A 14,231-nucleotide genomic window follows, 5' to 3' on the forward strand; every position below is an offset into this window, starting at 1 on the left:
TTACCATATGATTCAGCAATCCCACTACTAGATATAACCAGAAGAATTAAAAGCAAGGACTTAGATTTTTGCACATCGGTGTTCATAGCGGCATTATTCACAATTGCTAAAAGATGGAAGCAACCCAAGTGTCCAACGAGTGAATGGATAAACAAAATGCGTCATATACAAGCAATGGGATATTGTTCAGCTCTAAAGAGGAATGATGCATGCCACAATATGGATGAACTTGAGGATATTATGCTGAGTGAAATAAACCAGACATGAAAGGGCAGATATTGTATGATCTCGCTGATGGGAACCAATTATAGTGAGCAAACTCCTAGAGTTAGAATCTTGGATATAAGTTACCTGGAGACAGACTGGGAGTAGAGAATGGGGAACTGATGCTTAATTTGTACAGACTTTCTATTTAGGTTGATAGTAAAGGCTTGGGAATGGATGATGGTGATGGTAGCATATTATTGTGCATCTAGTTACAGCATGTGAATGCGGTGGAAAAGGGAGGTTTCGGATCGTGTATGTTATGACCCAAAATGAAATGAAAGAGAAGCTAGAACCTGGGACTGTATAACACAGAGAACTCGGTTGAGGATGAGGGGTTGGGGGTAATAGCACAAGTATAAGAATGTTCTTTTATAATACTAATATAACCACTAATACAAGATGTTAATGGAAGGGTGGAATATGGGAAGCAAATACACCTAATGTAAACTATGGACTAGAATTAACAGTATCATTTTAATATTCTTTCATTAATTGTAACAAAGGTACCACACTAATGCAAGTGCCAACAATAGGGGGTATAAGGGAATGCTGTATTTTTTATAGGACTTTTCCGTAAACCTGCAACTTCCTAATTAAAAAAATAATATTAAAAAAATATGCTAAGTGAAAGAAGCCAGGCATAAAGTACTACATACTGTATGATTCCATTTACATAAAATGTAAATACAGATCAATCTACAAAAACAGAAATAATCAGTGGTTGTGCAGGGTTAGAAGAAGGATTTAGAGATGACTTCTAAGGGGTATGGGTTTTTTTATTTTTGGAGTAACGAAAATGTTCTAAAATAGATTATGGTGATGAATGCACACCCACATGATGATACTGTGAACCAATGATCGTACACTTCGGGTGGATTTTATGGTATGTGAACATATTTCCATACATCTGCTTTTAAAAAAATACGGGATTCCCAGTTAAATCTGAATTTCATATAAACAACGAAAAATATAAGTATGACTGTGCAATATTTGGGACATACTTATACTAAAAAATTATTTGCTGCTTATCTGAAATTCTATTTAGCCTTGAGTCCTGTATTTGATCTGGCAGCCCTACCCTTCCTGGACACTCCGAGCCCTTGCATGCGCTGTTGACCTTGCCTGAAATGTCCTTTCTTGTTCTGCCTGGAAGTCAAGGCTCAGCACAAATAGGGCCTCTTCTGGGGAGACTTTCCCGATGGCCCAGCTTGGGGTGGCAGGTCTACAGTCTTCTCTCCCACCTACTGCTCTGATATGCATATCTGTCTTCTCTAAAGATTGTGGACTCCCCGAGGGTAGGGACCTTATCTCGTTCATCTCTGGATCCCAGGTTTGGCACACAGCACGTATTCACTATTAACACAACCAGTGCGTGAATGTTAAAACGATTTAAAATCGACACAATCTGGTTGCAGTATCAGACCTGACCACAAGGTGCCGCTGTCCAACATGGGATCTGCCGGCGCCTGACTAGGGCTCTGATCCCGCAGGCTGGGTAGCACCCGCCTGCCTGGCGATGCTAGAGGTTTTGAGTTCTGTGCTTGTTATACGAGGGAGGTGGGAGGGATAGGGCAGTGCCACAGGCACCTCGGAAGGGCGAGGAACCAACTGTGCGGAAAACTTCTCTAAAGCCAGGCACGGAGGACACTGCAGGGGATTAGGAATCGTTTCGAAGCCCAGCTCTTCCACTGAATTGCAGTGTGACCTTGGGAAAGAGCCTTCACTTCCCTGAGCTTCATTTCCTATTCCGGTGGAAATGGGACAACCAATGCCAACCTCTCAGGGTTGTGAAGAGAAAATGTGAGCAGGCAGTACCTGGAATATGGGAGATGATCGAGAGGGAACGCTTCCCTGCCCTTCCCTTTTCCTCAGTTCTCAGTCTGGTTATCTGAGCAGTGATTTGGCATCCACAGGATATGGGGAGACATTTAGGGGGTACCATATACAAGGGCTTGACAAATGCTGGCTCTCACCATAGCCATTAACATCAACATGATAATAAAGTAAGCCCTCACCAACTTTTGGTAAATGAATGAGTGAATGAATGCAAAAGTGAATGAATGCAAAGCAGAAAAATCACATGATCATCTCAATTGATGCAGAGAAGGCATTTGACAAGATTCAACATCCTTTCCTGTTGAAAACACTTCAAAAGATAGGAATACAAGGGAACTTCCTTAAAATGATAGAGGGAATATATGAAAAACCCACAGCTAATATCATCCTCAATGGGGAAAAATTGAAAACTTTCCCCCTAAGATCAGGAACAAGACAAGGATGTCCACTATCACCACTATTATTCAACATGGTGTTGGAGGTTCTAGCCAGAGCAATTAGACAAGAAAAAGAAATACAAGGCATCAAAATTGGAAAGGAAGAAGTAAAACTATCACTGTTTGCAGACGATATGATACTATACGTCGAAAACCCGGAAAAATCCACAACAAAACTACTAGAGCTAATAAATGAGTACAGCAAAGTAGCAGGTTACAAGATCAACATTCAAAAATCTGTAGCATTTCTATACACTAGTAATGAACAAGCTGAGGGGGAAATCAAGAAACGAATCCCATTTACAATTGCAACTAAAAGAATGAAATACCTAGGAATAAATTGAACTAAAGAGACAAAAAACCTATATAAAGAAAACTACAAAAAACTGTTAAAAGAAATCACAGAAGACCTAAATAGATGGAAGGGCATACCGTGTTCATGGATTGGAAGACTAAATATAGTTAAGATGTCAATCCTACCTAAATTGATTTACAGATTCAATGCAATACCAATCAAAATCCCAACAACTTATTTTTCAGAAATAGAAAAACCAATAAGCAAATTTATCTGGAAGGGCAGGGTGCCCCGAATTGCTAAAAACATCTTGAGGAAAAAAAACGAAGCTGGAGGTCTCGCGCTGCCTGACTTTAAGGCATATTATGAAGCCACAGTGGTCAAAACAGCATGGTATTGGCATAAAGATAGATATATCGACCAATGGAATTGAATAGAGTGCTCAGATATAGACCCTCTCATCTATGGACATTTGATCTTTGATAAGGCAGTCAAGCCAACTCACCTGGGACAGAACAGTCTCTTCAATAAATGGTGCCTAGAGAACTGGATATCCATATGCAAAAGAATGAAAGAAGACCCATATCTCACACCCTATACAAAAGTTAACTCAAAATGGATCAAAGATCTAAACATTAGGTCTAAGACCATAAAACAGTTAGAGGAAAATGTAGGGAGATATCTTATGAAACTTAAAATTGGAGGCGGTTTTATGGACCTTAAACCTAAAGCAAGAGCACTGAAGAAAGAAAGAAATAAATGGGAGCTCCTCAAAATTAAACACTTTTGTGCATCAAAGAACTTCATCAAGAAAGTAGAAAGACAGCCTACACAATGGGAGATAATATTTGGAAATGACATATCAGATAAAGGTCTAGTATCCAGAATCTATAAAGAGATTGTTCAACTCAACAACAAAAAGACAGCCAACCCAATTACAAAATGGGAAAAAGACTTGAACAGACACCTATCAGAAGAGGAAATACAAATGGCCAAAAGGCACATGAAGAGATGCTCAATGTCCCTGGCCATTAGAGAAATGCAAATCAAAACCACAATGAGATATCATCTCACACCCACCAGAATGGCCATTATCAACAAAACAGAAAATGACAAGTGCTGGAGAGGATGCGGAGAAAGAGGCACACTTATCCACTGTTGGTGGGAATGTCAAATGGTGCAACCACTGTGGAAGGCAGTTTGGCGGTTCCTCAAAAAGCTGAATATAGAATTGCCATACAACCCAGCAATACCATTGCTGGGAATCTACTCAAAGGACTTAAGGGCAAAGACACAAACGGACATTTGCACACCAATGTTTATAGCAGCGTTATTTACAATTGCAAAGAGATGGAAACAGCCAAAATGTCCATCAACAGAAGAATGGCTAAGCAAACTGTGGTATATACATACGATGGAATATTATGCAGCTTTAAGACAGGATAAACTTATGAAGCATGTAATAACATGGATGGACCTAGAGAACATTATGCTGAGTTAGTCTAGCCAACTAAAAGACAAATACTGTATGGTCCCACTGATGTGAACGGACATTCGAGAATAAACTTGGAATATGTCATTGGTAACAGAGTCCAGCAGGAGTTAGAAACAGGGTAAGATAATGGGTAATTGGAGCTGAAGGGATACAGACTGTGCAACAGGACTAGATACAAAAACTCAAAAATGGACAGCACAATAATACCTAATTGTAAAGTAATCATGTTAAAACACTGAATGAAGCTGCATCTGAAAAAAAAAGTGAATGAATGAATGAATGGACAAACCCTCTGTGTAGCCACCGCTCCAGTGTGAAGGGCTTTCAGAGTTCCCTACCACTTCCCCCCCACCCCATCACCACCAAAACCTGAGCTCGCACTGTTCCCTCTGACTGAGACGCTGAGACGCCCTTCCCTTCTGCCTGGTAGAAACGTCTGCTGAATAAACATATGAATCAGCACAGGATGCCAGGGCCCATCTCTCCTAGGTGGCCTCATCTATGACTCCTCTTTGAGCGCCTAGGGACCCGGCCATCTCCTCAGTGATGCCGGACCCGGTGGAGACAGCCAGCCGTGGGTCTGCAGTGGCCAGCACCATTCATCAGCAGCATCAGAAACTTTCCAGCAGGGCAGCTGTCAGCTCTGGGCTCTGGGCAGGTTGAGAAATCCCAGCAGAGCTGGGTAAAGGCCAAATGGAGAGCCCATTTCAAAAGAGCCCTTTCTAATGATGGAAAGAAGGAAGGGGTGGGCCCGGTATCTAACTTCCATACCTGGGAAGAGCTGGGGCATTCATTAAAGACATCAATTGCCAGCACTAGGAGGATTCCTAGGTGTTCGGTAAGAGCCAGCTGGGGATTTTTGTCCAAAATAGATCTCACCACCCACTAGGAAGGCTAGCTGGCCTTCCTCAAAGGTGCAGGCGGTAGCTGGATGTCACAGCCTGCCTGAGGTCAGGGGCAGATGGAAACTGCTCCTGGTTCTCCTCCTACCTCTCTGCCAGTGTCCCCTCTGCCACTTTCACCCACTCCTCTTCCTTGCTGTATTCCTGGAGTCTGTTCTGGTCTGCTTGTTTCCCTCTGCACACTCTCCTGCCGGCTCTTGGCCACACCGTCCCCACACACGCCCAGCCTGAGCACCATACCTACACCTGCAGATCACAAGCCCACATGTACCTCAGGACAAGGTGCCACCACCCGCGGGGAGCCAGCCTTCACACTCCCTGGTCCCCTGAGCCTCCAAATACTGTCTGAATCCCTTGCCTTCTCATCGTCCCTGACACCAGCCCCCAGTCCATGTCACCATCATTTCTCACCTGGTGTCCCCTGAGAGTCCCACACAGGGTCTCCCCATGTCCTTCAGCAGCTCCCCAACCCCCCATAGTCTGTTCTCCACACAACACGCTGCAGGGATCTTTAAAACAATCTGAGTGAAAACACATCATTCCCCTCCCATGGATCCTGTTGTGCTTTAAATGGAAACCAGACTCCTAGGACCTGGAAGTCCTCCACAACCAGGCTCTGCTTCCTTCTCCAACATCCTCTGCTGCTGCTCTTCCCTTCGCTCATGTGGCTCCTGCCACACTCGCCTTCTTGCTGTTCCCTGGATGCAGCCAGCACTTTCCTGCACCAGGGCCTTTGCACATGCTGTGCCTACTGCCTGGACTGGTTCCACTCTCATCACTTGCCTGGCTGGTGAACTCCTAGTAGCTTTCAAGTCTCAGCTCACATGTTACCTACGATTTTGGGCCCCTCCTTGGTGTCCCCTTGGGACTTTCCTAGTTCTCTGTGGCTTGTTTCACACCTTGGCTCATGGCTATTTGTGTCTGTTCTTATCTCGTGCTCTGAACTGGGAAGTCCCTGGGGCCTCTGGGCACATCCGTTTATTCTTGGTATTCTTGGCATCCAGCCCAGGGCCCAGCCCAAAGCTGATGACCACGAATGTTGAATGAACCAGGGTCTATCTCCCCCTTGGCAGATGCCAAACTGCTCTCCCTGCACCCCAGGCCCTGGAAGGAGGGAGTGACAGAACTGGGGTCGCATGTCATCACAGTTATTCCACACCTTTGGCCCTGCCCCTCCCACCTGCCACTTGTGGCCAAAACCCATTATGGCAGAGGTTGGTCCTGCCCACCACTTAATGGTCATTTCAGGTGCCTCCCTGAGAGAAAGCTGGGAGGCAGGAAAGTCAGGTGAAGAAGCAGAGCACGGGTCCAGATCCAGCTGAGCGCCTTGGAAAAGTTACACAACCTCTCTGTTCCTCCATTTCCCCTCCCTTCAATGGCTGTGCGGATGAATGAGATGACAGAAATGACGTGCTTAGCACTCGAGAAATGTTAGCAGGTGATGCCTGCAGCTGCTACAGAGCCTGCTGGTCCTGCCACCCCTGCCGCCTCTGCCAGGGGCCCGGGGATGCTGGAGCAGTGACAGAAAGTAGGGCAGCACTGCCTCCCGGTTCACACCATCAGCTTCTCTAGCCCCGCCTGGAGCAGCAGGAAATAGGACACAGGCAGGACCCGTGTGGGGATTCCTTATTTCCGCTCTTCTCTTTGGGGACAAACACTTTCAGTTTCAGTTAATCATAAAGCTTCTTAATTAGTTTTTTTTTTCCCTTCCCCTTTTTGCATTCTGAGTTGCTAAGCTGTTCCTGCTGGAGGGACTGGGGACACTGGCTCCTATGTGGCTGGGGCTTCCTAGGCTGGGGAGCAGCTGGTCTGGCTGCCCAGCACCTCTGGCTCCTTTGCCTGCGGAGGGGTGGAGCCGCTCTTCTCACATCACCCATAGCTCAGGCCCTTGGGCAGTCACTCCCTGAGTCATTCAACAAACACTTCTTGAGCACCTACTGTGTGCCACATGCTGGGAACACAGCAGAGACAATCACAGCAACGTCTCCGCCCTTGAGGAACTTACCATCTAGCTCAAAACCCCATCACATTTTATCCAGTAAAAAACAAAAAATTTTATTATTATAAGTGCTATGCAGAAGAAGGGCTGGGTACAATGAGGGTAAAATGAGGGTCCTGACCTCACCTGGGAGTGCCGGTGGGCTTCCGCGAGGGAGGTGATGTTTCAGCTGAGATTTGAAAGGATGAGCTGCAGCTAGCCAGGCAGAAGGGAAGAGCAGGGGAGTGGTGGAGAAGAAAGGAATTCATCCTCCCATCCCCCCATGAATCCATCCTTCCTTCATTCAAAGGCTCTGCCATTTTTCTCATTCATTAATACAGTTCACTGGCTTCCTAACCATAGCCTGCTAGGGGAGACAGGGGCACCCACCCACGACACTTTAAGATGGGGACACAGTCCAAGGGAGGAAGACATTCACTCCTGGAGGAGGTGACATTTTTGTGGAACTCCGAAGATTCCAAAAAACAAAAGTGAGGTGGCGGGTGGAGGGGAAAGTATGGGCGGGGGGACCAGAGGCCAGAAGGCCCAGGTGTGTTCAGGGGCTTTCTTTTTTTTTTTTTAAAGAGAGAGGGAGGAAGGGAAGGAAAGACAGAGAAGGAAGGAAGGATGGAAGGAAGGAAGGGAGGAAGAAAGGGAAACATTTTTAAACATTTTCTTGTTTTATTATATTTTTGTTTGTTTGTTTGTTTTTTTTTTACATGGGCTGGGGCCGGGAATCGAACCGGGGTCCTCCGGCACGGCAGGCAAGCACTCTTGCCCGCTGAGCCACCGCGGCCCGCCCTGTTCAGGGGCTTTCTGATGAGTGGTCTGGAGTGTCCGGGGCAAAGGTCATGGTAGGGACTCATTCACTTATTCTTCCTGAGTGCCTCTCCTGGTGCCAGGCCCAGGGCACAGGGGTGGGGTGGTGAACGAGACAGAGGAGGTCCCTGACTCTCAGAAAGCACTGCCTAGAGAAGGGGATGACCAAGTAAATAAGCCATTTAAACCAGCCAGGTAAAGCTGGGTAAGCGTCTGACGAACTCCTAAGGCTCACCAGATTTTGGCTGATTCAGCAGTTGATGGACTAGATGGGTTACGCCAGGCTTCAGAGAGCAGGGCTCCCGCAGAGCTGGCTGCCCCCATCTGTCCTCACAGCCCATAGGGCAAGCCTCCCCAACCATTTCATGTTCCCCGTGGGCTTGCCCTCAACTAAAGGACTTCCTATCAGTCATGTACACCTTAGTCTAAACCAGAGCCACGCGACACCTTTCCCAGGAGCCCTTGCAGCCCCTGTGGCTATATGGTGCCTCAGGGAACAGGTAAGAGAAGTCATTATAAAGAGGGGACAGCTGGTGAAGTCTGGTCACGTGGGTGGCTAGCTTTTCCATCTGCCCTCCCAGGCCCCTGTGTGCAGGCCCCACCCAGCTCAGATGTCCTGAGCTCGCCTGGCCTGCGGTCTGTGTACCTCCTACCACATAGGCCTTACCGTGTGGCAGTCAGGGCAGAAGGAGAAGGAGGGAGAGGCTCACGGGCCTCTGTTGACGGTCAGGCACTGCCTTCTCTCACTGACCCACACGGTCACCAGGCGAGAGAGGTGGTCCCATGCCTACTTTGCCCAGGTGGAAAGCATGGCTCAGAGGGAGAACCAGGCCTCCCCAAAATCATGCACCTGGTTAAAGACAGAGCTTTATTCTGATTTGAATCTATGACTTCCCACTGCTACTCCGATGCTCCTTCCACTACAACTGTAGCTCCTAAGCCTGGATCTCTCTGTCTCAGAGGTCTGTGAAGGACCTCTGAAGGGTCTCATTTAAAAGCTCAAACAGAAATCACCCTCTTCCCACACAAAGGCCACTTAAGCAAATGAAAATTAAGTGTTTTCGCTGGAAATACAGCAACAAGGGGAGGCAGCTACAGCTCTCTCGCCCCATACTGCTTGAGTAGATTAAAATATCTGCTTGATAGGAATGGGTGAATGACTATTTATTACTTAATAAATGTAATAAATAAATCCCCCCTCCAGCTCTTTGGAAAACCAGTTCTTTCTGAACATCAGGTCCATGGAAGAAATACCAAGATGAAGGAGTCTTGGTGGGGAAAGAGGTGTGACCCTTATATTTTACCGAGATTGTTGGTCTGATCCCCCGAACGAGAACAGTTAAACTCAGAGAGATCAAGGCACTGCTGAGGTTGCACAGCAGGGAGGGATGGAGCCGGTACAGAGCCAGGCAGGCCTGACTCCGAGGACAGTGCTCTTTCGCCTGCTCCAGCACATCTCTTCTTGGGGGAGAGTAGAGTCCCCAGCCCAGGCTGGGCATGGAGCCCGTAGTGGGGTGGGTGGTGGGAGGAGCACCCGGGGTCACAGGTACCTTCTCGTAGTACTGCAGCTCATAGTCCAGGATCACGCCATTGGGCTGGTCGGGCTGGGACCATGACAGGGTGATGCTGTCCACAGCGCGGCTCACCTGGTGCATGATGGACACAGCCGAGGGAGCTGCAAGAGAGGCCAGAGGTCAGGGGTCAGCACTGGGGGGGGGGTGCAGCTTGTGGCCTGACCCCATAGGTGCACAGATGGGGCTGGGGGATGAAAGGGGGAAGACACCTGGCCGAAGTCACACAGCTAGTCTGGGTTTCCCCTAACACCTGGGTCCTGGTGGGGAGGCAGAGGGGCTCGTGTAGGGCCACGGCCACTGTTCTCCCTTCACATTGCAGACACGGACACTTCCCACCCTCCCTGGAGAAACTCAAGTCACATCAGCCCCAAGAGATGCCCTGGGCCTCTTCTCGGGCTGGTCAGGAGACCATTCCTTTTCCCTTGGAGCTCACAGACTAGTGGACTGGATGACACGCAGACCCTAGAGAGGTGACAAGGGCTGTGGGAAAGGAAAGCCGAGGGGACAGTGTGAGCCGAGAAAGTTGGAGATGCATTCATTCAACACATTTTAAGCATCTACAACAAGCCAGGGAATATAGCAGTGATTAAAACTGATCCCCCACTATATATATTTATAAAAATATATATAAACCCACCCACCCCTCCCCTGTGAGTGCCTGTCTATGCTCTCATGAAGGATGATTGGGGGGAAGGTGACAAGAAGTCAGAGGAGACCCTGTTTAGTGCTAGAGAGACTCTAGTTTCTTCATTTTACAAATGTGGAAACTGAGGTCCAGAGAGTGGTTGTGAGCTCCCCAAGACCACACAGTACATTCATGGCACACAGCCTTTGTCTGGACTTCTTATTTCATAAAGCACCCCGGTCTGCGTTTCCTGCCCTCTTCTCAATAGAACACACGAAGCACCTCCTATGGGCCTTACATAGTGTTTTCTGAGTTGACTGTTGTGGGTGGGAGGAGGTGGCAATATTAGCCCCACCAACAAGCAAAGGCACTGAGACTCAGATGGATAAGGGGCTTCCTGAGGTCACACAGCTCATCACTGGGGAGGGTGGGTGGGATCTGAACCCAGGTCTGCTGCTCCCCAAGGCAATGTTTGGCCTGCTAGTTGGAAAGGCCAGGGATGGATGCCTGACTCAGCCCTCACTATTGGGTGGCTCAGGTGAGCCCTTTGCATCTCTGGGCCTGAGGTTTCCTTGGTCCCAGGAGGGGGAGGACTCACCAGGATGAAGGGAGCACCTCACAAAGCTTCCTGGGCAGGGTCCATGACAAGCAGATGTCGTGTCTCAACCAACGAGGGGACACCCTAAAGGCATCGGGGGACCTATCCCTCCATTCCCTTCTCCTTCCACCCTGGATTCTGCTTCTCAGGGGTTTGACCCTATCAGATGTGAGCATGACCAGGGGCAGGTGGGAGCTTGTGGGGGACTTGAACATCGACTGATGAGTTTGAAGCTCAGGGATGACTCACTCATTTCCTGCCCTCTGTTTCTGTCCCTTCACCCCAGGGTGGAGGGACCACTATGTTGGTCAGAAGATCCAAGCTCTTCTCTTTGCCCTGCTGCTAACCGGCTGTGTGACCTTAGGTGAGTCACCCTCCTCTCTGGGCCCAGCTTTCTCCTCTGCACCATGGGCTCCAGACTGGAAGTTTTTGGAGGCCTTTCAGCTTGAATGCTGTTTGTCTGTCAACCCTATGCAGTCCTCAGCCTGGAGTAGGGTCAGTCTGGGAAAACCTGAGCCTCAGCAAGTCCTGGACTCCCCTCCACCATCCCAAGTAGCTGTGGGGAATTGGCCTAAAACACTTCAGATGGGATGGCATCACCTGTTTGAAGGATTTGGACCCTGGTCCAGGTGTGTCTGATGAGCTCTTGCTCTTCCACATTCAAGGAAGGACAGCCTGACCCCACCTCAGGCTCCTTACTGTGTTAGGGGTGGCAGGTGTCTGGGAAGAGCAGGGATGTGGCTCACTGATGGGGTCCACTGAGACCTCAGTTTCTTCTTTGGTCAAACAGGGAGATTCTACTTCCCTTGCCTCCTCCCAGGGTATTGAGAGGACCCAAAATGAAGAAAGGGCTCCACTAATCACAGTTTATTGAGTACTAATTATGTGCTGGCCCCTGTGCCCTTCACAGGCACTGTCCGTTTAATCCTCACACAACCTATGAAGCAGACATCTGTGGGCTATACTGAGAGAATCAGAGAGGTGTACTGACTTGCCTGGGGCTATACAGCTAGTAAGTGGCTGAACAAATCCAAACAGTTTCACCAGATACCTGGGGTCAGGGGGCGGTTCTTCTTATGCTCTAGAAGTCATTTAAAGAGCCTTAGGGGGTGTGTATGTGTGTGTGCATGTGTGTGATAATAACAATAAAGCAGATCACCCGTATTGAGATCTCACTCTATGCCAAGTACTGTTCCAGGCTCTTTACATGTGTTGACTCAGTGAATCCTCACAACTGCCCTACGACCTGAGGCCTATTTAACACACCCAGCTTACAGATGGGGAAACTGAAGCTGGGAGATTTTTAATAACCTGCTCAAGGGTCAGGCAGCAAGGCCACAGAGGGCCAGGACTTGAACCCTGGGGGGCTAGGGTTCAGCATAGGCACAGCCCTGGTCACTGTGTGGTCAGTCCCTGCCTCAGTTTCCCCATCTGTAAAATGAGTCTGATGCCAATGTATCTGGCAAGTGAGTTAAACTGTGTTGAGGGCCCAGCAGGGTGTGGGTCATGGGGTCAGTGCTGGGAGAGTGTTTGTTGGTGTCATTGGACGCTGGCTACTGGGCACTGAGCACTTGATCTGTGTCATCTCTTTTAATCTCTCAACAACTCTGTGGGACAGAACTGAACAACTGGAATTTGCAGAAGGGGAAACTGAGGCTCAGAGAGGCATACTGAGGAGCTGGGCCAGGCCTGGGTTATTCTGCCCCATCCATGCCCCCTGCCTGGTCCTGCAGGTGTCCCCGCTCCCCATTCTCCTCGTTCCCTTCTGGTGCTGTCCTTGTGTAGAGCTGAGCCACACAGCAACTAGACTCCCAGAGGCCCCAGCTGCACTCTGAGGCCAGGGCTGTCCATCCCTTTCCCTACCCTGAAATGATGAAATAAGGCCCTCTGGAATCTCAGACTTGGGCCAATCTGGGGGATAGTGACTCTTCCTGCTGGCCTGGAAGTCCCTGCCTCCAACCCACCCCCGCCTCCCCAGCTGACCCTCAGGGCAGTGAGCGGACATTTGGGTCTGGGGATGGGAAGGAGGGGGTGACTCTAAGAAGCTACCAGGTATCCTGGGAGCAGTATCCCCTGCTGCTGCCTCCAGGGGCCTGAGGAAAAGACAGGAGTGAGGGGCCGGATGAGGTCATCTCCAAGCCCCTTGGAATACTGGGATCTCTTGCCAAGAGGTTCCCCCAGCAAGGTGGGACGGGATAGAGGGTGCCGTCTCTTCCTATATCTAGGGAGCATCAGCCACAAGGATGGGTGAGGAACGTTCTCACTGAGTGTCTCCTCTGTACTTGGGGCTTGGAATCATAGAATGCTGAGGTCAGGAAGTTCCAAACCCTTTTCCAGGAAGGCAGTCTAGCCTAGAGGCTGGGAGCCCTGAGGGCGAAGTCAGATGGATCTGCCTGCAACTCCCCATTCCTTCACTCACGAGTGTGGGACCTCTCTGACCCTCAGTTTCCATCCCTGTCAAATGGGGACCTGAATCCTCACCTGGCAAAGCTGTGCGTGTGAGAGGAAAAACACATGCACATATCTGAGCATAGCACCTGAGAGACAGTGTCATTATTTTAAGCCTTTTTCAATTCCCAGAGTCACTCTGATGGTTGCATGATCATGGGTGCTAGGGCTCAAGGGAGGGATCACAGAGGGTCCCTGCCTTCCAGGGGCTCACGGTCTAATGAAGGTGGGTGCTTTACCCGAAGTGATTGCTCCAGCTGGGCACATGCTAGTTCCCAGGGAAGCCTGAGACTCGGACTCAGCAAGGTAGGGCCAACCCTCCCCCTCCCCCTACCTCCCACTGTGGGGCCGGCCAAGGTGATTCAGCCCCCAGTAGGGGCACAGCTGCTCACATCCCTCCCTGGCATCTGCCTTCCCAACAATGAAGGACAGCGGTAGAATGTGTCCTGAAAGACTTGGCAAAGTTGAGCAGGCATGCGGACCACTTTGGGTAAGGACACATGGCTGAGTCCAGCCCAGGAGATTCTGAGAACCCAGCGGGTCTGGAGTGTGGCCCGAGACTTGGCATTTCTAATGAGCTCCCAGGTGATGGTGACACTGTGGTCCCTGGACCATATTTTGAGGAGCGCTGGATTCAGGGCCCACGAAGGAAGCAACTCATCCACGGCTGCAGAGCAGGTGGTGGTGGGGCCACAGGCTGGAGTCCAGACCAGCTGAGATATGGTCAGGCCTATTTTCCACTCACGTAACTGCTTCTCACCTGAGCCCTCCCCTCTCATTTTCGGGGACCCTCTACTTCAGAGAGTATTGAAACAGTGATGCAGGTGGTTCGATGTGCAGGGGGAGGGGTGAGGCTGCCAAGGTAGGGCCAGACCGCCAGGCCCTGGGCTCTCAAATCAGCCAGGCCTTGTCCTGAAGGGACGGGGCAGCCATAGAAGGCCTGCGGCCGGGGTGGTG

General features: G+C 49.4%; 1 protein-coding gene across 6 annotated transcripts in view; it reads right to left on the minus strand.

The window, feature by feature from the left end:
- Positions 1-14,231, minus strand: part of EPHB2 (EPH receptor B2) — a 185,043-nt gene that overhangs the window by 21,382 nt on the left and 149,430 nt on the right. For all 6 annotated transcript variants that reach the window (XM_077150911.1, XM_077150912.1, XM_077150909.1 and 3 more), the window contains exon 6: positions 9,580-9,704. In XM_077150911.1, the coding sequence (XP_077007026.1) occupies positions 9,580-9,704 (125 nt within the window). The remainder of the gene's footprint in view (positions 1-9,579; positions 9,705-14,231) is intronic.

The sequence above is a fragment of the Tamandua tetradactyla genome, chromosome 2, assembly GCF_023851605.1.
Source record: "Tamandua tetradactyla isolate mTamTet1 chromosome 2, mTamTet1.pri, whole genome shotgun sequence".
Classification (NCBI taxonomy): Eukaryota; Metazoa; Chordata; class Mammalia; order Pilosa; family Myrmecophagidae; genus Tamandua; species Tamandua tetradactyla.